Source organism: Gorilla gorilla, chromosome 4 (assembly GCF_029281585.2).
Source record: "Gorilla gorilla gorilla isolate KB3781 chromosome 4, NHGRI_mGorGor1-v2.1_pri, whole genome shotgun sequence".
Taxonomy (NCBI): domain Eukaryota; kingdom Metazoa; phylum Chordata; class Mammalia; order Primates; family Hominidae; genus Gorilla; species Gorilla gorilla.
Genome location: NC_073228.2, coordinates 84,148,576 through 84,174,341, shown reverse-complemented (window position 1 = coordinate 84,174,341; position 25,766 = coordinate 84,148,576). Strand labels below are relative to the sequence as shown.

General features: G+C 39.2%; 1 protein-coding gene and 1 long non-coding RNA gene across 4 annotated transcripts in view; both read left to right on the top strand.

The window, feature by feature from the left end:
* The window catches only part of TTC19 (tetratricopeptide repeat domain 19), a 29,247-nt gene extending 5,458 nt beyond the window's left edge, over positions 1-23,789 (top strand). For 2 of the 3 annotated variants that reach the window (XM_004042222.5, XM_063706643.1), the window contains exons 7-10: positions 1,525-1,619; positions 20,018-20,172; positions 21,543-21,705; positions 22,377-23,789. In XM_004042222.5, coding sequence (XP_004042270.5) covers positions 1,525-1,619; positions 20,018-20,172; positions 21,543-21,705; positions 22,377-22,510 — 547 coding nt within the window. In that variant the 3' untranslated portion in view covers positions 22,511-23,789. The remainder of the gene's footprint in view (positions 1-1,524; positions 1,620-20,017; positions 20,173-21,542; positions 21,706-22,376) is intronic. The other variant, XM_055386128.2, reaches the window with a different exon arrangement.
* LOC129533377 (uncharacterized) lies at positions 1,626-18,242 on the top strand. Its single transcript, XR_008679584.2, has 2 exons — positions 1,626-4,245; positions 9,141-18,242. It is a non-coding gene; the product is annotated as an uncharacterized lncRNA (long non-coding RNA).
* Positions 23,790-25,766: the final 1,977 nt, after the last annotated feature.

The window sequence follows — 25,766 nt, the reverse complement described above, 5'->3', positions numbered from 1 at the left end:
CAAGTCTTTTGAGGAGCTTTGAGCTTGGCCCATGCCAGGGAACACTGCAGCTTGGTCAATCTTTCTTGGAGTTGTAACAAACATGCCTAGTTCTTGATTGGGTATGAATCCCTAGGGTAAGAAGAAGCCCAGAGCCTAATAAACATTGTCGAGTAAGACAAATTCATAGTCTTCTAGAGGTGAAAGCTAGTAACAATTAGCCTCTGAGTTACATGGTACTCTGTACTTTTCATTTTGTTTTATTAAGAGAAGCATGAGACTAGAAAAGACATGGCCAGATCTGAGGCTTCGAAAGGCTGATATAAGTTATGAGGGGAATTGTTTGTAGACCTCTTGCTCCGACTGGGAGCGTCTTCTGGGCAGTGTCCACTTGCCCTGTGTTATGGCTAGAGAGGGCCCTCTTGCCAAGTTTTGAGCATAGGGAAGGAAGGGGATGCTTCTGTTCTTCTGAGAACAGAGCAGAACAATAGGGTCATAAGTTCTCCCCTGGCAAAGCACTAGAGAACAGATGAGCTTTTTAGTGCCACTTCTGTAAGAAACTAGAGCCAAAACTGAAGAACAAGAACCAAAGCTGAGCTCCTAAATGGAGAAGGGATTTCTGTCACATTTCCTCTGCATCTCTGTAAAAAGCAGCAGTCAGTCGGCCTGCTTGGGTTGACTCAACCCTCTCCAGTTGATTGAGGGTCCAGGGCTACAGAGTTGGGTTAAATGACTTCTATTGCCATAGCTAGGAGTCCCATTTCTGCAAAAGAAACTTTTATCAGAGACTTATAGCTTGAAAGAAATATAAAATGACTAAAGCTCCTCAGAAGCTGTATGAGGTCAACAGTTGGAATCCTCACTGTAGGGTGGCCTGAACTGTTTAGGGTAGTATTACTTTGAACAGGGGTAAGGCTTTCACACATGGAGAAACTGATTCACTGGAGGCCATCTGTTAGTGGGAGATGATGAATACTGCTGGCTATGTCAGTTATTAAAATTAGGGCAGCGTTCCTAGCTTTTTGTGTCCTAAGTTATATTAAATGGATGACTTAAAAAAACTACTTTGAGAAATGGCAGATTTGACACTACTTAGACTTTAAGCAAAGTTCCCTCTTCCCATTTTACACTTCCTTTACTGATAATATTTAAACTGAGCTGGAAAAATGAAGATAAAAAGAATTTGTGAAAAGGTAAATGGGCCGGGCGCAGTGGCTCACGCCTGTAATCCCACCACTTTGGGAGGCCGAGGTGGGTGGATCACTTAAGGTCAGGAGTTGCAGACCAGCCTGGCTAACATGGTGAAACTCTGTCTTTACCAAAAATACAAAAATTAGCTGGGCATAGTGGCGGGCACCTGTAATCCCAGCTACTTGAGAGGCTAAGGCAGGAGAATCGCTTGAACCCCGGAGGTGGAGGTTGCTCTGAGCCGAGGTCACGCCATTGCACTCCAGCCTGGGCAACAAGAGCGAAACTCCATCTCAACGGAAGGAAAAAAAAAAAAGAAGAAAAGGTAAATGGCTGATTATTGATTTTGCTTTACAGACAGGAATTTGCTGTTGCTGGCTATGAATTCTGCATTTCAACTCTAGAGGAAAAAATTGAAAGAGAAAAGGAATTAGCAGAAGACATTATGTCAGGTAGGAAACCCATTATCTGGGCATTGCCTTTTCTCCACAAAAGGCTTTACTTTACACTTTTGAGAAATGGAAAGAGATCTAAATTGGGAAGAGGGAAAGTTACCTATTTTGCAAAATAAGTGGCTGTCTTTAAGGTATCAGCAGAAGTTTTGGAATAAGATGTTTTATTTAAAATATTTGACTGCTGTTTTGGTGGTGGTTTTTTTTTTAACCCCCTTGGTAACATGGTCATAATTTATTTGTTAACTTTTAGTTACATATAACTTAAGGAAAATTGGGGAGCAGAAGGAGAAGGTGTTTCTCGTATCTCTTAGTTCAGCTACCAATCAAAATGCTTATTACGTTTTAGCCCTAGATATACAGCAAATTAAGAAAGAAGAGAAAAAAAGCTCATGTTTTTACAATTCATCCTCACTCATTCTGGAGGCTAGGAATAGAACTGGGTGAGCAGGAAGCTCTCTAGCTCTCCACCATTTTGGGTTTCTTAATTTGGGTTGAAGTATTGAGAATTTTCAGATTTGACATTTATTCAATACCTACTCTATACCAAGAGCTACCGAGATGGTAGGGATACAGCAGTCAACTCTTCTGTACCTAGTGGTCTTCTAACTCTCTCTTGAACATAGAGGAGTCCCCCGTTATCCATGGGGAATATGTTCCAAGACCCCCAGCAGATGCCTGAAATGAATTCTAATACACTGTGTTTTTTTCTTATATATATGTACCTATGATAAAGTTTAATTTATAAGTTAGGCACAGTAAGAGATTAACAACAATAACTTTTAATAGAACAATTATAACTATATACTGTTAACAGTGTCACAGACAGGAGATTCATTCTTATTGTAGATCTTATCAACCTCAGCATACAGTTTTTTGTTTTTTGTTTTCTTATTAAGTTGAGAACTTTCACCTTTTCATTAAAAGGAAGCACTTTATGACTTCTCTTTGTCATATTCAAATTGCCAGTATCACCACTCTCACACTTTGGGGCCATTATGTAAAATATGGATTGCTTGAGCACAAGTACTGCAACACTGTGGGTTGATCTGATAACTGAGACTGCTGCTAAGTGACTGAGGCCAGCTGCCGTATACAACTTGGGTACACTGGACAAAGAGATGATTCATGTCCTGGGCAGGATGGAGTGTGACAGTGTAAGATTTCTTCATGCCACCCAGAATGGCATGCAATTTAAAAACTTACGGATTATTTCTGGAATTTTTCATGTAATATTTTTCGGACTCTGGTTGACTGCAGATAACTGAAACCCCAGAAAATGAAACTGTGGAGTAGGAGGGATCACTGTACACCAATTTTTTTGTTTTCATCACTCCACTGAAGCTACCTTTATCAAAGTCACCAAATCCAGTGGTTACTTCTCAATCCTTAACTTACTCATCAGCAGCTTTAACTTAGGGGATCACTGTCTCCTACTGAAAATACTTTCACTTGGCTTCTGGGATGCCTCACTGGTCTGTCTAGTGAGGTGAAGGGACTTCCCTACCTCTTAATGTTGGCACGCCTTAGGGCTGTTTTCAGCCCTATTCTCTTTTCTCTCTGCCCCCACACCTAGGAGATATCTTTTAGTTCCATAGTTTTAAATATTAGATTTACACCTTCAGCCCCAACTTGCCCCCAAATGGCAGACTTATAATTATGATTGCCCACGCGACATCTTGACTTGAAGTCTAATGGTCATCTCATACTTAACATGTCCAAAATAGGTCTCAGTTTTGCCGCTCACAACTTGTTTCGTCACCAGTCAGCCCCAGATTTGTAAATGGCACACTACTCATTTAGTTGCTTTGGCCAAGAACCTAAGAATTGTCCATGATTTCTTCCTCATTCCTCATATCTAATCCATCAGCAAGTTATACTGGATCAGCCATCAAAATATATCCATACTGACCATGTCTCATCCCATTACCCTACTGCTTTGGTCCAGGCCATCACTGTTTCAAGACCTCAGTACCTTTGTATCCCTTTAGAATAAATTTAGAATCCCTGCATGGACCTGTAAGGCGCTTATGACCTGGGCCCACCCACCTCTTCCATGCCATCTGCTGCTCTCCCCTTGCTCGTTCCAGTCTCACCACACTGGTCTTATTCTGGCACATTCCAAGCTTAGTGCCACCTCAAGGCCTCTTTGCTTGATATTCCCCCTACCTAGACTGTTCTCTCTTACCTTTCTCTGGCCAACTCCCGTACTTCACTCAGGTCTCTGCTCAAATAGCACTTCCTCAGAGTCTTCCCCTCACTAAAACTATCATCTCTTCCCACCTTACTATTGCTCTACTCCTCTTTCCTTTACTTTTCTTCATCACACTTAAAAGTAGAGGTGTGTGTGTTGTGTGCTTGTGTTTCTCCACTAAAAGTATGTTTTTGTTTAAAAATTTTTAGTCTTTGTCTTCCATATCAAAGAAGGATAGAGACTTCATCCATTATACTCACTGCTAAATCCTCGGTGCCTAGAACAGTGCCTGGCACATAATAGAGGCTCAATAATTACTGAATGAAAGAACAAAAGACCCAAGAAAGACCAGCAAATAAATCCAGTTTCAGTGCAGTGTGGAAGTGCTTTGAGGAAATCCACAAGAGGTGTAAAAACAAGTCTAGCTGTCAAGTAAGTCACTTCTGAACTATTTACACCTTTGCTGTCTTTCATTTATAGTGTTGACTATGGTTTCTTAGGAGTGTAAAGCTATATTTTCTGATTCAAAAAGTAATACCAGTAAACACTGAAGAAAGTTTAGAAAAGCACTAAGTAAAAATCATCTGTAATCATACTATTAAGAAAGAGCTACTGTTTTATTTATTACTACGGCTTTTCGGGTTACATTTTAAGAAATAAATTTGGGATGATACTGTATATCCTACTTTGTAACCTGAGTTTTAACAATTTAGTAACATATTATGAAAACACTTTTTTTTTTCCAGGCAAAGGAATTCTTGTTAGATAGAGCAAGCTAATTTCTATTATAAATATTATTTTTACATTTTACTAGTTGCACAGTATAGAAAATGTGTTACATGATTCTTCATCTTATTTTTTCTAGAAAAGGAATTCCTACCTATTCAGTTTTGCACAAAGCAAATCCATTATCAAATTTACGTGCTTTTTATTGACACAACTATCTCTATTCTAGGATAACATTACTTAATTACATAAAATTACATTACTTAATTACATAAAACCTTGCTCTAGGATAATTATTTTGTTACCTATGTTGTAGACATATATGTACTTACTGAGGAAATGCCCATAAAAAATTAAGTGAAAACTTTGGTTACAAAACAGTATAGTTAGTATGTAGACTAAAAATAGGAATGGAACAAAGGCTGAATGATAGATATCAAAATACAGGCAGTGATTCTCTTTGGTTGGTAGGTTTATAGGGAATTTATATTTGTGTTTCTCTGAGTATTCTATAATTTTGTACAAATTTATATTTTTCTTTTTAATTTCCAATGTTATGTTAGTATAAAAAGTCAAATAATATTAATAATACAAAGCTTAATTTAAGAGAGCATTTTCTTGCTACCTCACCCACCCCATCTATTTTTTTTATTTTTTAATTTTTAATTTTTTTTTTTTTTTTTTGAGACAGAGTCTCACTCTTGTCACCAGGCTGGAGTGCAGTGGTGCAATCTCGGCTCACTGCAACCTCCGCCTCCCGGGTTTAAGCGGTTCTCCTGCCTCAGCCTCCCGAGTAGCCGGGACTACAGGCACGTGCCACCATGCCCAGCTAATTCTTGTGTTTTTAGTAGAGACAGGGTTTCACCATGTTAGCCAGGATGGTCTCAATCTCTTGACCTCATGATCTGCCTGCCTCAGCCTCCCAAAGTGCTGGGATTACAGGTGTGAGCCACCGCGCTTGGCCCTATTTTCAACTTTTGTTTTTGAGACAGAGTCCCGCTCTGTCGCCCAGGCTGGAGTGCAGTGGCGTGATCTCGGCTCACTGCAACCTCTGCCTCCCCAGTTCAAGCGATTCTCCTGCCTCAGCCTCCCGAGTAGCTGGGACTACAGGCACCTGCCACCACACCTGGCTATTTTTGTATTTTTAGTAGAGACTGGGTTTTACCATGTTAGCCAGGATGGTCTCCATCTCCTGACCTCGTGATCCGCCCGCCTTGGCCTCCCAAAGTGCTGGGATTACAGGCATGAGCCACCGTGCCCGGCCCCTATTTTCAACTCTTAACTGGTTTCCTCTGGTATTTACCTTCACATTTCTCAATAATATAAAATTGCTATTTCCTAGTTCATTATTTTCAGAATATGTTGATTTATGGAAAAGTGAAGATTTAGTGCAGTTTCTGGTTGTGTCTACATTATGAGTGTATGAATAGTGTTAGCTGCTGAGCCAAGTAACATGATTACACAGTTACATTTCCTTTTGTGTATGTTTTGCTTCCTCTGAAGTTAACTAGGTTTTTTTGTGGCTCCGTTTGTTATGTATATGCCAGATTCTTCACTTTTACATATTACTTGCTTTCTTCAATTCATAAGCTTTCCCAGTATTCTAGAGTTCATGTTGGCTCACTTTTCATTGGCATGGCTGGCCATAGGCATTCAGTCTTCATCTTCCTTTTTTTGTTTTTGTTTTTGTTGAGACGGAGTCTCACTCTGTCACCCAGGCTGGAGTGCAGTGGCTCAATTTTGGCTCACAGCAAGCTCCACCTCCTGGGTTCAAGCAATTCTCATGCCTCTGCTTCCTGAGTAGCTTACAGGATTACAGGCGTGAGCTACCACACCCAGCTAATTTTGTATTTTTAGTAGAGACGGGGTTTCACCATGTTGGCCGGCCTGGTCTCCTGACTTAGGTGATCCACCCGCCCCAGCCTCCCCAAGTGTTGGGATTACAGGCGTGAGCCACCGCGCCCGGCCGCGTTATATCTTTTTCATCCTGTAACTTTCATTTTAGTGGTATTTGGGGAAGGAGTGGAGAGGAATGCCTGTGTTCAGTTCAGAATAGTAAATCTGTTATTGGGCATCAAGATAGTGTCCAAACCTGTTTTTTTAAAGTGGATTCTTAGCACTGAGATTTCCAAGTCAAGAGTAGCACATTTTAAGGTTGTTGATGACTATTGCCAAATTGCCATTGAAAGGACTGTGTTAATTTACATTTCCTGGTTTGGCTATTTATGTACTTTGTGACTCTGGTCAAATTACTTAATCCCTGTGTGCTTTTTCTTCAGTGTGGGATTAAGAGTAACACTCATAGGACCTTTAGGAAGGTGGAATGAGTTAATACATAAAACGTACTTAGAATAATACATTGTAGCTGCTCAAAAAGGGTTTGTTAGTGGTTTTTATTATTGTGATAAGCCTATATCCTCCTCCCCAAAACTCATTAACTTTTGTAATCTTTGTTAGCTTGATGATATGGCCTTGATGCATTATCTAGGATTTCTTTGATAAACAGTGAGGTTTATCTTTTTTTTTTTCTCACCATGTCTTAGGGTGCTAAGAGGTTTATTTTTTATTGGAGCTTTATTGTAAAAATATTAATCCTTTGTCTCTTGGGTTTTCCTCCTGATTTGTGTTTATAGAGTGGGTTTTTTTTTCTAATAAAAAGGGAATGTGAAATTAACATTTGTATAAAGAATTCATGAGAATTGGCGAGGGACAGTGGCTCATGCCTGTAATCCCAGCACTTTGGGAGGCCAAGGCGGGTGGATCACTTGAGGTCAGGCGTGAAAGACCAGCCCTGGCAACGTGGCAAAACCCCATGTTTACAAAAATTATCTGGGCATGGTGTTGCGCACTTGTAGTCCCAGCTACTCGGGAGGCTGAGGTGAGAATCTCTTGAGCCTGGGAGGTGGAGGTTGCAGTGAGCTGAGATCGCACCACGTGTGCTCCAGCCTGGGTGACAGAGCAAGACCCTGTCTTGGGGCCGGGGGGTGGAAGAGGATTGTGAGAATAGAAAGTGATCCAGCATTGCCAGTACCTTTGGAGCTCTTCCTACCTGGGATACTACTCTCCTTAATCTTGTCACTATCATTCAATGGTGTGATCTCGGCTCACTGCAACCTCCGCCTCCTGGGTTCAAGTGATTTTCCTGTCTCAGCCTCCCGAGCAGCTGGGATTACAGGCATATGCCACCACGCCTGGCTAATTTTGTATTTTTAGTAGAGACGGGGTTTCTCCATGTTGGTCAGGCTGGTCTCCAACTGCCGACCTCAGGTAATCTGCCCGCCTCAACCTCCCAAAGTGCTGGGATTACAGGCATGAGCCACCACGCTAGGCCTATTTGCTTTTCTTTCATTTTACTCTGTGTCCCTTAAGAAGATGTCATTTAGTTTTTGCATATTGCTTTTAAAAATTTAAATAGGCTGGGTGGAGTGACTCATGCCTGTAACCCCAACACTTTGGGAGGCCAAGGTGGGAGGATCGCTTGAGCCCAGGAGTTTTGAGCCAGACTGGGCAACATGGTGAGATCCTGTCTCTTCAAAAAATAAAAAAATTACCTGGGCATGGTGGCACATGCCTATGGTCCCAGCTACTTAGGAGACTGAGGCAGGAGGATAACTTGAGCCCAAGAGGTCGAGGCTGCAGTGAGCTATCATAGTGCCACTGTCCTTCAGCACAGGCAATAGAGACCCTGTCTCAAAAAAAATTAAAATTATACAAATGAATCATAATATGTATTCATTTTAGGGCATTTTTATGACTTGAATGAGTAATCTTTTCAGAATTAGATCAGAATTCATTTCTAATTTCCTTTGCTTTTATTCATCTTTAATAAATACTGAGTAGCTGTTCTGTGCCAGGTATTCTAGGATTTGAATAGCAGCAAGTAAGGCAAAAGTCCTTGCTCTTCTGGAGCTTAATGCTTAGAGAGATATTTTTCAAGCTTTGAAATTGTATGCATTCTCACTCATCTTTCTTTATAATTTTCTATTTTTTTCCTTTTATTTCTAAACAGTTTTAACTTTTTAGTATATCTGGTATTTTGGTGTGAAGCTGGTGACTGTTTTCTTGCAGATAGTAATCAATCTATATGTACTAATTAGTATATACTTGGGTTTCTTTTGGGGTTTTCCATTCTGATGTATTTACCTGATGAGTTTTATAACAGTATACATTGTTTGAATTATATATTTGAGTTATATGGTAGGACAGTTGACACATGCTTCCTTTGCAAAATTCCTTCCCACATTTCACTGTTTTCAGATGAATTTTAGAATTATTTAGACAAGTTCGTAAAGTGCCTTCAGACTGAATTATCAGATATGCATTATATTTATAAATTAGTTTGGGGAGATTGCCATCTGAATAAGTTAGCATATCTTTGACTGCAAAGAGCAGAAATTTCAGCTAAATTAGGTTTAACAGTAAGGACATTTATGTCAAGTAACTGGCAGTTCAGCAATAGGGAGCAGGCTGTTGAGTTAGTTGACAATGTGATTCACTGAAATCATAAAGGAACAGGCTCTTTCCATCTTTCCTCACTCATGTATTGGCTTTTTCTCCATGCTCCCCTGGTGGTTGAAACGTGAAACTATAACAATTCCCAGGAATCTCATCCAGAAATGACAGTGTCCAGAGGAAAAGGAGACTTCTTTGATGTTTCTCATAGGATCAAGGTAATCTTTCCTAGAAGTCTCCAAGTAGATTTATCCTTACTTCTCATTGGTTAGAATTGGGTTACATGCCATTTCTAACTCAGTCCTTGGCAAGAAAAATGGATTATCATGATTGGCTAAAAGACATCAGTCTCCTTTCCTGAGGATGTGAGTCATGTGAGAAAAGAACGGATACTGGGACAAACAGCTGCTCTGCTAGCAAAGGAAGATCTTTGTAATAGTGAGCCGTCTCACTGAGGAACATTCTATAGCTCCTGCTTATAGTTTTCTTCATATAGATGACAGCTATTTATTAAATTTGATTCTAACTGACTCCTTGACTGAACTCTTTGCTTTTCAGTTGATATTCACACTAATTCCAGATTTATAATCATACATTCTGGAAATCATGATACAGGTTGAGCATCCCCCAAAACTGAAGCTTTCTGAGTGCCAACATGATGCATAAAGAAAGTACGCATTGGAGCATTTGGATTTGGGTTTTTGGTTTTGGGATGCTGGCAGTATCCAAAGGAAATATTCCAAACTCAAAAAATCTGACATCTGAAACACTTTTGGTCCTAAACATTTCAGATAAGGAATACTTAACCTGTAATTGTTTCCTTCCAGAGAGTTATACTACTGTCTCCCTTCCCCACCCTTTATAAAATTACTTCACTGGCTGTACCTTCAGAACATCAAGCAATAGTAGTAATAGGAAACTTAGTCTTATATCCAATTTGGTACCAAAATATATGAATAGATTTATTACTATTATTTATCTAGAGTGGACCAGGCTTGCTTGTAGGTTAATTGCTTAGTACCTGTGTAGTGCTGGATAATATTTAATGCTGATATGTAACTTTGGTGTTTCTTATGAGATCCACAGTAAATTTCTTATTGTATTGTTTGTACTATTATGTTTGTATTATTTGTTATCGCAGGATTGTTATTAATGTGATAAAATGAATTGGGATGCTTTCTGTATTTTCTATTCTGAAATAAGTGTGGGATATTGCATTGGAATGGTCTGTTCCTTGAAAGTTGCAGAGTCTGTGATGCCAGATGGACCAGAACTCCTGAGTTAATTCTCCGGCAGCTTTTTTCTTCCTTCTTGATTACTCATGTATTTCTTCCATTTTCTTAATTTCAATATAGGACAGTGCTAAAAACATGATAAACATTAATAAATATCTATTGAATAAATGAACGTATGGGTGAACAAATTTTATAACTTATTAATTTCCTAGAAGAAACTTTAAGGAATTATATTTTTAAAGCATATTTTACACTACTCTTACGTATCTGAGATCATCTTCCTTTTCTAGATCCTAATTTTATGGATTTCCTTTTAAATTAGTAAAAAGATGTTTCCCATTGATTCCTTCCTCCTCCTTTCCTTGAAAGTTTTTATTTTCATATAGTAAATAAAACATTTCTAGAAAGTTATTTTTGATGACATAATATTTGGTTCCATGAGTGCTTAAAGTCTGGAGCCTGAGTTCAGATTCTGGTTCTGCCACTTACTAGCAGTGGACAAGTTATTTAACTTCTCTGTTCTCAGCTTCCTTATCAATAAAATGAAAACAATAATAGAACTTACCTCATAGAGTTACAAGAATTAAATGCTCCAGGACTATGACCAGTACTCATTAGGCACTATTATATAAGAGTTTGTGGAATGTGATATATTTACTAATCTTATTTATTATATGATTTGGCACCTATATTTTACTATTATCAATTTACGAAGGACCTTCCTGGCCATTGTATTTATAGTTTCTCCTTGGTTTTTGTTAATTTTGTTTATTCATTCAAAGAGCCAACTTCTGGTTTCATTAATTTTCTTTATTGTCTTTCTATTTTCCATTTCACTTATTTCTACTTTGTCTTTATTACCTCTCTCCTGTTTGCTTTGGGTTTATTTTGTTCCCTTTTTTCTGGTCCCTTAGGTGGGAGATGAGGTTATTGATTTAAGGTTTTTCTTCTAACATAATTGCCATTTATAACTATAAGCTTTAGCTGCATCTCATTAATTTTGGTAAGTTATATTTTCGTGTATCTCAAGTATTTTCCAATTTTGGGGGGGATTTCTTCTTTGACCCTTTGGATATTTAGGAGTATATTGATTAATTTCCACATACAGTGAATTTCTCAAATTTTCTGTTGAATCCAGTTTCATTCCATTGTGTTCAGAGAACAACTGTGCTTGATTTTATTTATTGAGACTTGTTGTATGGCCTCACATATGGCTTATCCTGGAGAATGTTGCATGTGCATTTGAGAAGTATGTGTATTCTGTTGAATGGAGTTTTCTATGAATGTCTGTTAGGTCTAGTTGGTTTATAGTGTTATTCAAGTCTTCTGTGTCCTTACTAATTTTGTCTAGTTGTTCTAATTTTTTTTTTTTTTGGGGGGACGGAGTCTTGCTCTGTCACCCACGCTGGAGTGCAGTGGCGTGATCTCGGCTCACTGCAACCTCCACCTCCCGGGTTCAAGTGATTCTTGCACTTCAGCCTCCCGAGTAGCTGGGAGTACAGGTGTGCGCCACTGCATCTGGCTAATTTTTGTATTTTTAGTTGAGATCGGGTTTCACCATGTTGTCCAGGCTGGTCTCGAACTCCTGACCTCAGGTGATCCGCCTGCCTCAGCCTCCCAGAGTGCTGGGATTACAGGCATGAGCTACTGTGCCCAGCCAGTTTTTTGTATTTTTAGTAGAGATGAGGTTTCACCATGTTGGCCAAGCTGTTCTTGAATTCCTGACCTCAGGTGATCCACCTGCCTGAGCCTCCCAAAGTGCTGGGATTACAGGCATGAGCCACCATGCCCGGCCGATAAATTTTTTAAAATCTTCTTTCTTTATACATGTTTCTGTGCTCTGTTTAGACAGTCTCATATATATATTTATTTGTTACGAATTGTCCCTTCATCAGGAAAATGATTCCTTTTTCCCTATTTAAGGTATTTGTTACGAATTCTAGTTTTATATTATCTACTATATCTTACCCTTAAACTTTTCTGAGTCATTTTCAGTGTATCTTTTATAGAAGGCTATGGTTGGAATTTTTTTAAAACCTGAGTATCATTGTCTTCTGATACAGAATCTGAAAACCTTTTAAAAATTAGTGAGGCGAAAAAAATTAGCCAGGCATGGTGACGGGTGCCTGTAGTCCCAGCTACTTGGGAGGCTGAGGCAGGAGAATGTCATGAACCCAGAAGCCAGAGCTTGCAGTGAGCCGAGATCACGCCACTGCACTCCAGCCTGGGCGACAGAGTGAGACTCCGGCTCAAAAAAAAAAAAGAGTATTCAGGCTGGGTGCAGTGGCTCACGCCTGTAATCCCAGCACTTTGGGAGGCTGAGGCAGGTGGATCGCCTGAGGTCAGGAGTTCAAGACCAGCCTGGCCAACATAGTGAAACCCCGTCTCTACTAAAAATACAAAAAATGAGCTGGGTGTGGTGGCGGGTGCCTGTAACCTCAGCTACTCGGGAGGCTGAAGCAGGAGAATCGCATGAACCTGGGAGGCGGAGGTTGCAGTGAGCCGAGATCACGCCATTGCACTCCAGCCTGGTTAAGAAGAGCGAAACTCCGTCTCAAACAACAAAACAAAACAAATTAGTATTGAAAGGGATAATTGGTCTAATTATTGCATTTTAAAAAGTGCTTTCCATTTTTAATTCCTTTGTTTTCAGTTCCTCTTACAGGAACTTTTCCCTCTCTGATCTGTATTTGTATTTTGTAGGGAAGGTATATGTATATATGATTTTCAGTTGTATAAGGAGTAACCTAAACATTTCTTAAAGACAGTTGACTCAGAGGAAAAAAAATTTTTTTCAGTTTCTTCTCTAAAATGAGATGAGTACATTTTAACATTATCCTTTTTTCCCTTTTCCTCACTTGTTTTTTCTCTGTGATCTGGAATTTTAGACTTAGTGGAATTTATTGCAGAGGAGAATTCTAAAGCCTGCATATTTGCCTTGTTTTTTAAATAGTCTATTTTCTCCTGCTTAGATGCTTTGCTGGACTCAGAAGTTAAATGAGCATAAGGTTAGGGAGTTGTCTGTTTATGAAGCTTGCTTAGTCCCTGGTGAACCTTCATTTTTAGCATCCAGTTCTCAGGAGCTTCTGTAGTCTATTCTGGCTCAATGCTTCTGTCCCACATGCTCTGGCCTCTTACTCTGGAATGTCATTTACCTGTATGTTGACCTCTCTTCTCTATCCTTCACATTATCCCCTCTTCCATCAGTTTTCTCATGTATATTTTGGGAGTTTTTTCAGTTGATATTCCACATTACCAATTTATTATTAAGAAAAGTCAGTTCTGTGCTTTTCTTTTGATTTGTTTTTTGTTTTTTGAGATAGGGTCTCACTGTGTCGCCCAGGCTGGAGTGCAGTGGTGCAGTCATGGCTCACTGCAGCCTCAACCTCCCAGGCTCAACTGATCCTCCTACCTCAGCCTCCCAAGTAGCTGAGACTGCATGCTCATGTCACCATGCCTGGCTAATTTCTGGATTTTTCATAGAGGCGGAGTTTCACCATCTTGCCCAGGCTGGTCTTGAACTTCTGAGCTAAAGCAATCTACCTGCCTTGACCTCCCAAAATGCTGGCATTACAGGCATGAGGCATCACGCCTGGCTGCCCTCTGATGTAATTTTTTAAAATTAGATTTCAAACAAAAGTAAAGTTTTGAGGACTTACCAAATATCTGTGTACTTTCAGCCTTGGCCAGATTTCAATATTTTACCATATTTGCTTTATAATTTTTTTTTTTTTTTTTTGATATTTAAACCCCTGTATACCCTTCCCTCCCTGCCTAGGGGTAGCTACTATCCTGAGTTTGGTTTTGTTTGCCTACTTATTGCACTTGTATATATCAATAAACAATATATTGCTGGGTACAGTGGCTCACACCTGTAATCCCAGCACTTTGAGAAGCTGAGACAGGTGGATCACCTGAGGTTAGGAGTTCAAGACCAGCCTGGCCAACATGGCGAAACCTTGTCTCTACTAAAAATACAAAAATTAGCCCAACATGGTGGCGGGCGCCTGTAATCCCCGCTACTCAGGAGGCTGAGGCAGGAGAATCGCTTGAACCTGAGGCAGAGATTGCAGTGAGCCGAGATCGTGCCACTGCACTCCAGCCTGGGTGACAGAGTGAAGACTCCGTCTCCAAAACAAAAAAACAATATACAATAGGGCTAATATGTTTTTAAACTTAATATGAATGGTATCATACTGTACAATTGGTTTTGTAGTTTGCTTTTGTCACTCAATATTATGTTGATGAGATTTATTGGGCTGCTGTTTAAAGCAGTTTTCTTAGCACAGAGGCCCTGTTTGCTTGCCAAACTGCATGTCTGCTGGGTTGCGTCTGTCTTTAAAGGGTGACTTCCTCTAATTAATCCACTGGGGTGAGGGATAAGTTGAACCTTTTTTCTGTTCACAAGTGTGGATACAAGCTAAAGGTGGCCCTGTGTGGTTCCCTCACTACAACCATGGTATAGTAGTCCATTGTAGAAATATACCACAGTTCTATTGATGGACCTGTTGGGTTATTCTATATGTTTTGCTGTTAAAAGTCATACTTCACTGAACATTCTTGGACTTGCATCTTGTGCACACCTGGAATATTACATAAAAGTGGAGTTGCCGGGGTGCATATACCAAATTGCTTATCAGGGTGGGTGTAGTGGCTCACACCTGTAATCCCAGCATTTTGGGAGGCTAAGGCAGGCAGATCATTTGAGGTCAGGAGTGGGAGACCAGTCTGGCCAATATGGTGAAACCCCATCGCTACTTAAAAAAAAAAAAAAAAAAGCCAGGCATGCTGGTGGGTACCTGTAATCCCGAGGCATGCGAATCGCTTAAACCCAGGAAGGCAGAGGTTGTAATGAGCTGAGATCAAGCCACTGCAAGACTCTGTCTCAAAAACAACAACAAAAACCAAATTGCTGATCAAAGTGGTTTTACCAGTTTACATTTTGACTAGCAGTATATTAGTGTTCATGATGTTCTCTGTATATCTTTATCAGATTTTTTTGATAATCTGCTGGGTTTGAAAAGGAATTTCATTGTGGCTTCACTATGTGTTTCTGATTACTGTATTTATCGGTTATTCAGATTACCTGCTATGAAAATTATTTCTTCATATCTTTTGCTTATATTTTTGAGGGGTTGTCTTTTTCTTAACGATTTGTAAGAGTTCCTTATGTATTCGATCATTTTGTATTTTTGTGGGTTACGTATCTCTTTGTAGCTTGTCTTTTCACATTAGGGCATTTGATGTAGATTAAAAATTTGTATATTAACCGAATCTTGATATTTATCTTCATAGTTTGTGCTTATGTCTTGATTTGTAATGACATCTCTATATTGGGTTTTCATAGATTCATGGGGTGCTAATGTTTAAATCTGTAATTATAACTATTTTTAGTTTCATTATAATTTTTCCCTATTTAATTCAGTACTTTATTTCCCCCACTACCCCCCACCCCCCAAGAGACAAGGTCTTCCTTTGTTGGCCAGGCTGAAGTGAGTGCAGTGACACGATCACAGCTCACTGCAACCTTAAACTCCTGATATCAAGTGATCCTCCCACCTCAGCCTCCAGAAGAATTAGGAGTACAGGCACGTGCCACCATGTCTGGCTTATATATATTTTTTGGGGGTGGTGGGGGAGAGTAGAGATGAGGTTTTGCTATGTTGTCCAGGCTGGTCTCGACCTCTTGGGCTGAAGTGGTCCTCCTGCCTCAGCCTCCCAAAGTACAGGATTGCAGGTGTGAGCCACCATGCCTAGCCCTTTTATAATTCCTTCTATTTGTTCATTCATTCAACAATTCAGTCAGAAATACTGAGTGCCCATTACACGCTAGATATGCTGCTAGGTGCCGAGATACAGATATAAATAAAAGAAAGTTGGCTGGGCACAGTGGCTCACACCTGTAATCCCAGCACTTTGGGAGGCCGAGGCGGGCAGATCATGAGGTCAGGAGTTCAAGACCAGCCTGGCGAATATTGTGAAACCCCGTCTCTAATAAAAATACAAAAAAAAATTAGCTGGGCGTGGTGGCGCACCTGTAGTCCCAGCTACTCGGGAGGCTGAGGCAGAAGAATCACTTGAACTCAGGAGGCGGAGGTTGCAGTGAGCCGAGATTTTGCAACTGCACTGCAGCCTGGGCGACAGAGTGAGACTTCCGTCTCAAAAAAAGAAAAAACAAAAAAACGAAGTCACCGCCTCATGGAGCTACATTTCTGGTGGGGGAAAGATGCATAGTAAGCACTACCCAGTAAGTTGGTGTGTCCAAAGTGCTATGTAGATATTTATGAAGGAATATTTATACCAGGAATATGTTGGGGCAGTATGGTGTCTTATAGAGGGGGTAGGGAAGGCCTTGTTAGTATGAAACCTGGTGAATGGGAGAGAATAGGCCAAGTGGCTATTTGTGAGGGAAAAAAATTACAGACAAAGGGCAATTACAGGTACAAGACTCTGAGGTGGTGTATGCTGCTTGATTTACTGGAAGTAAGGAGTTAGAATTACTGGAGTTGTCTGATTTTCTAAAATTTTGGGGGATGAGGCCTGCTTTTTTACTGTCTGCTGATTCTCATTTATGATGAATTGTCATGTTTACTAATCTTGGATTATACATTCATCTTCAGCAAGGTTTTAGCTATACAGTGAGATTCCAGAATAGTTTTGTGTCTTCCAGGCACTCAGCTCCTGGCCGAAGTGGATGCTACAAATTTAGACATCAAATTTACAGGGTAGTCATTTTTCTCCTCTAGATTCCAGACTTGGCCATTCAAGGCTCCTTGTTGTCTCCCTGTGCCTGTGGTCGGGGGGTTAAGGGGAGTGTAGGTTGGAGTGGTGCAATTTTTTTCACATACATGCTTTTCCTGGGGTTGTGGTCCTAATGGTAATCATCCTGGTTTTATGCATTGGCTTCAGATCTCATTTTGTTTAGTACACATCAACAGCTTTAATTCCTGGATTACAGAGACACTCAAGCTACAACAAAAACCGGGCTTCTGCTGTGTCAACTCACAGACTCTCCACTTTGGGTTTTAGCTTACTCCTAATTTCTGGCTCTTGGGAGCTCAGCTGTGCAGGGAAAGGATGTGTGTTATAGTTTATCTAAGGTTTCCAGGTGTTTGAAGCAGATGGGTTTCATCTATAGTGTAGGGTTAGATTCTGCTTTATTCCCTCCACTAAAACCATTAACACTAATCAGAAAGTGCTAATCAGTTGATTAACAAGGGATTTAGTTTAGCAGAAATTTCAGGATATTCTTGGAATTTGGGCAACAAATATCTCTAGTTTCAAAGACCCTTGTAGACTTTCCTATATTGCTATTGATGGTGAGGGGGTAGGGGAGAGTTAGAGGCCTATGCTCAAGTTTTCTTAAATTAGAGATGCTCTTTTGCTATTGTTACAAATGCATATAATTGCTCCAGTACTTTATCAAATTCCCTTTAGTCTATATTTATGTAAACCTAGTTTGATATACTGAACCATTCTTTTATTCCTGGAATAAATGCTGTTTGGTCATCTTAATACATCTGATTATTCCATTTGGTAATATTTTGAGTAAAAAATTCTATAGTGAATCCTGTTTGCTTCATGGACTGAGTATAGTAGCATATCTTTTTCTGTGACTAGAAGTTATTTATGAAAGAGAATCATTTATGTTTGAAGAAGTAAATATGCCTCAGTTTCAAATGGTCCTTTAGGGGCTCTGTATAAATGATTCCAATATATTTCTCAGTTGTTATTAAAGTACTTGATTTTTTTCTTGTCTTTTAGCAATTTTTATATTAATATTTCAAAGAACCATGTTTAAGTAAATTACTAGCAAAGGAACTCTTTGGGGGAACTTTACGAAATTTTCTCTTGGCAGTTGCTAAAAGTTTTCTTACGTTTTCTAAAAGTTCAGTAATAGTACATTTATCTTTAGAAAAGTTTGCTTTTCAGAAAGTGTTTCCATTTTTCTTGTGGTCAGAATGTGCTGTGAATTTTAAATGTATTTTTAAGATATTATAGCTAAATTGTACCTCACTGTTTTCTCTAAAAAGTTTTACTGCTTTTGCTTCCACTCCACTACTCAGTGATAACAAGGGTAACAATTGTCCACTAGAATTGCTTGTCACTCTATTCTTGTACTTTTGTTTTACTACTGAACATCTTTTTAAATCGTTGCCACAAAATATCTCGCTTTTATCATTTTCACACTGCTCTAGTATATCATCAACTTTGGAAACAAGACATCATTCTATTTATAGCATTCTGTTTTTAGTAGTGGTATTTCCATTTACAAAATACAGTAATTCTTGATCGCTGAAGACGTCAAATCCTAGAAAACACAGCATGCCTACACGTGATGTTAACATCATTCTCGAATAGTTGTTGGTTGAAGATTCATTTGATGAATCCGATTTTTCAGAAATAGACGAGTCTGATGATACAGACGATTCTGGTGTTCTCTTTAGAAATAACTCCAAGAACACTTTTAATAGTTTATTTTCACATTGAAAATCAGATTTGCTCCAGCCTCAAAGAGTATATTTATGTAAAATTAGGTAAGCGATATAGAAGCAAGCTGCACTTTTTTTCTAAATGGGAAGGTATTAAAAAAGAAAAGTCTCATTTTAGTAACATAGTCTTCCTTAAACTCTATGCCACTTGTAAGATTTCTGAAAACTGAAGACATAGAAGGGAAAGGGCTTGATATGAACGACAGCTTTGCTGGTAAATAAACCCAACTGAACCTAAGATTATCTAAGGTAACCTCTTTTTCTAGTCTTTTATTGTGTGAACAGTTACCTCCTGCTGAGTTGTTAGCAGAATTTCCATATAATCTTGCTTATGACCATTTCTACATTATTTGTATCATCTTTTAGAAGTCTTACCCAGGTTGTTGATATAGGTTACCGTTCTCTAGATCTGTGTCTCCAATTCTTCTTACATGGCATTAGGTATTTTAAGCTTGTTCTTTTTCAGACATCGCATAGTCAATTCTTGAATGTGTTGAGAGGTGCTATGTCATTGTAAGCTTTATTCTTCTTCTCTGAATGATTAGCTTGTTTACATTTTACCTTAAATTCTTTTTTTTTTTTTTTTTTTTTTTTTTTTTTGAGACGGAGTCTCGCTCTGTCACCCAGGCTGGAGTGCAGTGGTGTGATCTCGGCTCACTGCAAGCTCCACCTCCTGGGTTCACGCCATTCCCCTGCTCAGCCTCCTGAGTAGCTGGGACTACAGGCACCCGCCACCACGCCTGGCTAATTTTTTTTTTTTTTTTGTATTTTTAGTAGAGACGGGGTTTCACCATGTTAGCCAGGATGGTCTCAATCTCCTGACCTTGTGATCCACCTGCCTCGGCCTCCCAAAGTGCTGTGATTACAGGTGTGAGCCACCACGCCCAGCCTTTACGTTGAATTCTTTAAATTCAGCTTGTGACTTTGCACTTCAGGATTCTGAGTGTTCTCTGTCTTCTTCCTGCATTGTTTTTCTTATACCATACAGGTTTTTCATTGGCCTTGACTTTTTGTTAACTCATTCTTCTTTGGGTTTATCTTCATTTGTTTCTGCTGAATATTATTTGTTTCAAACTAAAAATAACATTCCACATTTTAATTGATGTGCGGACTCTTAATCTACTTAAAATGTGGGCTGAAGTTCCATGATTCCAGCTAGTCTGGAATAGGTCATTTAACTGGATGTTAATCCACCTACATTGTTCCCTAAGTGACATGTGGGTCCCATTCTGCTGACATATTTGTGGGTCCTGGTAACAACCATTTGGGTAGATTTGCTGATTCCTCTTTTCTCCTTAGTGGAAGAGAAAGCCAATACCCACCTCCTCTTGGGCATGTGCTTAGACGCCTGTGCCCGCTACCTTCTGTTCTCCAAGCAGCCGTCACAGGCACAAAGGATGTATGAAAAAGCTCTGCAGATTTCTGAAGAAATACAAGGAGAAAGACACCCACAGGTAAGGGAGGAAAACACAGAAGGGGGAATATAAAACAAAGGCTTCAAAATTGAAGGGTGTGAAATGTCACACTCATTGGTAACAGGATCAGCAGATGGTCCTAGATCCTCCTTGCTCCCCAGTCTACTCATTTTCTTATCACCAGCACCCTCACCCCAACTACTTGTTTCAGAAAGGATTTGAGACTAGTTATCAGTTACTAGGTCTGCCCAGAACTTTTTGCGTGATCCATGGTTTGCACAACAGAGCAACCTTTCTACAGAGCAGGACTGGTCAGGCTTCAATGGACACAGCACAGTATTTCAGAGTGGGGTCTGTAGATACCCCTATTAGAAGCTTATGAGGAATGGTTTAATACACAAATATCCTTGCCTCCCTTGCCCCACAGTTAAAATGGCAGGAGGTGAGGGAAGGGCAAGGGACCACATTAAAAACACTTTTAAACCATTGGCATATTATAGAATTTAAGTATAACGTGTAAAGCTCTGTGTTAGAACACTAAACACATTGAATTGAAATCATCTCTTTGGGTCTCCCCTCCATCCAAGTAAGTTCTTAGATGTAAGGAGTGCATTGCTTTGTCTATGAATGCTCGCTACCGCCAATATAAGACATAACAATTTTAACTGAATGTGTCCCAAGGCTGGGGTACATGGGTAGGGTGAGTAGTATGTTTTAGAAGAAAAGGGAGGTTGAGCTATGAATTATCTCCATGAAAGGGATTTATAACTTATTATGAAGAGTCCCTTAATGGAGTGAGGAATAATAAACAAGCAAGTACAGAATTCAGATCTCCAAGTACTAGAGTCAGGGGGCTTAAAGCATGGCATCAGTGGGGAAGTAGGTATGGAAGTCTACCTCTTCCATACTGAAATTCCATTTCAGTAGCCAAATTAAAAAAACTCCTACTGGGCATCTTCCTAAAATAGATGGTGTATTTCTTGTTTTTGATGAGCCTCAGGGTTATCAGCAGGAACAACATAATACAGTGGGGCTCCAGAGGCAATCAAACCATAGGAGGCTGGCTTCTCAAAGTTGCTCAGCCTTAAAGGAGATCATATGTGTAGCTTCTTGCTGTTGTTTTTCATTTGGTGCTTCTAATTGGGTAATTAGTTGGATTAATAAGCACTGTCTGTTACCTAATTTCCAGATTTGTATTATTTCCCAAAAGGTCGAACTAACATTGTCCACTGTACAATGTGATTGTGATTAACAAATGCCCACAAATTTGTTAAAGAATGGTATCCCTCATCTTTTGTGGAATGCTAGGAAAGATGAAATCTTATGTATTCAGAGTTGGATGCACTCCACATTAAAGTTCTGTGAAGGCATGTTTTTAAAGAAAAAACTGTTTTTTCTTTTACATACAGACCATTGTGCTGATGAGTGACCTGGCTACTACCCTGGATGCACAGGGCCGCTTTGATGAGGCCTATATTTATATGCAAAGGGCATCAGATCTGGCAAGACAGATAAATCATCCTGAGCTACACATGGTACTCAGTAATCTAGCTGCAGTTTTGATGCACAGAGGTAGGTAGCAATGTAAACTTAACTGACTTGCTTTAAGGGAGGGATGTCACTGGATTGATAAATTTGTGAAATGGTATGTAAGGAGGGCAAGGGCCAGCGAAGAAACACGTAAATTAAAAGACTGGTTGAATGGCAGAAAAAGGAGGTATTGATTAGGCTGAAGTACTATTGTGTTCAATTCACGTAACTTCTACAGACCTGCACTAGCCTGTCGAACCCCATCAAGCTGGAGAAAACCTTGCAATGATAGTACCTTACGTCAGTAGTGCTTTACAGATTTCTAAATGTGTTCAGTTACAGTGTGTTTCTCACAGTGTGCTGGTGAAGCTTTATGACAGGAAGTATCATTTTGTCAGACATTTCTTAGTGTCAGCACACTATACCGATCATTTTCAGAAACCTGGGATGACAGGTGTATTACACATACCACCATTCATGAAATCTTGGGCTCATCAAAGTCCTCAGGATATACTGGAAAGGGCCGTTAGGAATCCCACAGCATTCAGTGGAGTTCCAGCCTGTCAGATGGGGATGAAATGAGGCAGCAGCAGCTTGTCGCTTCATAAGCACACAGTAAATTAGCCCTATATCTGCATTCATGCTCTCTCTTCAGAATCACCTTGAAAACATACACTTTCTTCTTACTGTCCCTTCTCTCTGGGTTATTTTAGAACGATATACACAAGCAAAAGAGATCTACCAGGAAGCACTGAAGCAAGCAAAGCTGAAAAAAGATGAAATTTCTGTACAACACATCAGGGAAGAGTTGGCTGAGCTGTCAAAGAAAAGTAGACCTTTGACTTAAATTCTGTCAAGCTCTAAATCCATTTTTGTGTAGGGAGAATAATGTCTAGTAATGCGGAAGAATAGCTATCATTCCTGTCTCTGTGGCACCCAGATCAATGGCTTAAATCTGTCGTTTTTGATATTCAGATTTCCTCAATTTAGCCTTAGTGAAGGAGGGGTTGTATACATTGCCATTTTTGTATTTTAAAGGAAAAATGACTTTCATTCCCAACTGATTATGACCTTTCAGGATGTCGTCAAGTGATGCTTTCAGTTGTAACACGTGACTTGGTGCTGTCCCTGCTGGTTGAAGTAGAACCATAGATTAATATGGGCTGGTGTTCCTGTGCGCTGTGGGTGTGGTGATTCAGCCTGGCATTTCTACCATAAGAAGTTTTTGGTCTGCTGATTTGCTGCCCTGTCTTCTCTTACTTTATCAATACCTGGCAAACTGACCAGAATTACCTTCCTCATGGCAAAGGGGGATTATGGTGAATTGTTCTTATAGTCTGTTTCATGAAGCACAAGTGGAATTTAATACATAAAAGAGAAAAATATCTTAGTTTGCTACCAGCATCCAGCATGAAGTTGTAAAGTGGGGATTAGGCACGTGACAGTATAGCACCCATTTGAATTTAAATAAAAGTGAACCATATTTATCTGGTTATATAAAACTAAAAATGGGGGTGTTTATATAAAACTAAAAACTAAGAATGATGTAACCTTTTGTCTGTGTTATCTGAACACTCTACTTCCTTTGCAGCCTTAGTCACACAACTGAGTCATCTCAAGTACTCTTCAAGGACACACAGCCCAGGCTGTTCTGAGTCAGAATAGATGCCTACAGGTATATTTTAAAACTCTTCGTAATTCTAATGTGTACTGCTGGTATAGCTGAACTACTGACCTGGATCTTAGTCCTAGCCTTTTTGCTTTTGCAATTTCAGTATCTTCATCTCTAAACTAGGGAAACACTGGGATTCTTTCTTAGCTGTGGGGGAAGGTATTTGGTTAGATGACTTTGAATGAATAGACTGCTGTGCTGAAAGAGCTTTATCACACTGTCTCAAAGTATGTAAAGATACATAGGTGGATGCTCTTACTGTAGCAGTCATATGAATACATTTTTAGCCATTTACCTAAGGAAAAAGACAGTTTTTCTAGGTACCATGAAGGAAGATTGACCCTGTTGGTATGCCTGTGGGGGTGGGATGTGAGTGGGACTGATAAACTGGTATTTTTGGTTCGTATGTACATACTGGAAGAATCTTTTCATAATAAATGAGACTACACAACAATATTGTATGTATCCCAGTAATCTTTGCATTTCTCAAAAAAAAAAAAAAAAAAAAACTTTCTGAAGAAAATAAAAACACCAGAAACCTTGAGGTCCAAATCCTCAGGGATTAGACTAAAACTAGAGTTTTGTATGTTGCAGATGTAAATTTCTTCCTATTTTCTGTCTAATCTCATATTATTTACCATGCAGCTAATGCCGTTTACCAAGTCTAGCTCAGAGAGATAAGATACAATATAAATCAGACTGTTTGTTTCAGTAGAAACCAGTATTAACGTATGGTGATTTCTTAAAAAAATTAATGTCAACCACTCACCTTTTGCATTGAGAATGTTTTTACCTTTTCACAACTGCAGGGGTTACTGAAAGGTTTTTCATTCCAAGTTTTATTTATTTATTAATTTTAAATCATCGACAGTGACTCAGCTCATGGTCTCGTTGTTGGAAACACTAGGAGTTTTCAGGACAGTCTCTTCATGTGGATGTTTTCATTACAGTTCATTTACACTGTTGTAAAATAAGGTACTGAAGCAAAAGGAGGACTGATCTCCTTTACTGATTGGTCTAAATTCAAAAGTGAATTGGTTAAAATTGTGTCATTAAAATTTTTTAACTGTCCAATGGTCACTGGAGTTTTCTGGGCATAAATATTTTTAAAATAGAATCACTCAGTGTACCAAAATTAAAAGCATTATGAAATTTGCAGTCATAAACATGCACTGGAAAACTGGCTGTCAGAATACTTTAATGAAGAGTATTAGGAAGACCTTAATTTAGTTCTGGGTGCTAAAAAAATCACGTGTAAGGATATAGTGTCAGAACACTGAAATCTAAGTCTACAAAGAATATCATGTTTTGGTTTGCAGTGAACCGCAGTAAGTTGTCAGTGCTGCTCTGTGCTTACCACTTAAATCATGATAAGGTGAACCTCCATAGGTAAACCATGTGAGAATTCTGTCCTTTCATTTATTTTGAACCAAGAACTATTATTGGATTTTAACTCTCATTCTGAGATTTCTTCTCCAGGTGATGGTAAATAAAGTAATACGCACATGCATTATGATGAGGATGGAGGGAGTGGTTCACAGCACCTCACCTTCGGGTCCTCAGGTAGAACTGCAAGAGTAAGAAGTTAGGCTCTGATCTGACATGTTCTCAGAAACTATACAGTTGACCTTCAAATAATGCAGGAGTTAGGGGCATAGACCCCCTAAGTAGTCAAAAATCCACATCTAACTTTGACTCCTCCAAAACTTAACTACTCATGGCCTACTGCTGACCAGAAGTCTTACGGATAACATAGTCGATTGACACATATTTTGTATATGTATTATATACTGTATTCTTACAATAAAGTAAGCTAGAGAAGAGAAAATGTTTGTTAAGATTATAAGGAAGAGAAAATATATTTACTATTCATTAAGTGGAAGTGGATCATCATGAAGGTCTTCACCCTTGTCATCTTCATGTTGAATAGGCTGAGGATGAGAAGGGGTTGGTCTTGCTATCTTGGGTGGCAGAGGTGGAAGAAAATCCATGTATAAGTGGACCCACACAGTTCAAACCCGTGTTGTTCAAGGGTCAACTGTATTCTGACTCAGAATAGCTTAAGACCCTCAGGGTCATAGAAAAATACCATCATAATCTCTTTTATGGTAGGTTGGCAATATAAATTATTAACAAACTCTAAAATATTACCAGTACCTGGAAAAAAAAATTCAGCAGAAAACTGTGAAGTGGAACATTTAGTCACTGTTTTTCATTCATTTTGAAATTTTTATATGTTTACATATATCTGTTGTAAAAAATACCAACTTTCCAAGTACTAGGAATGCTGACCACTAAGCCTGATCTAAAGTTTATGTTGGGGACCTCAGGTATACAGGAGTGGAACAGGGACAGGAGTGAAAGCTTTGACTGAAGACAAATGTGGGCTTATGGCCTATCTCTGTCACTAATTTAACTATATGGGCAAAGT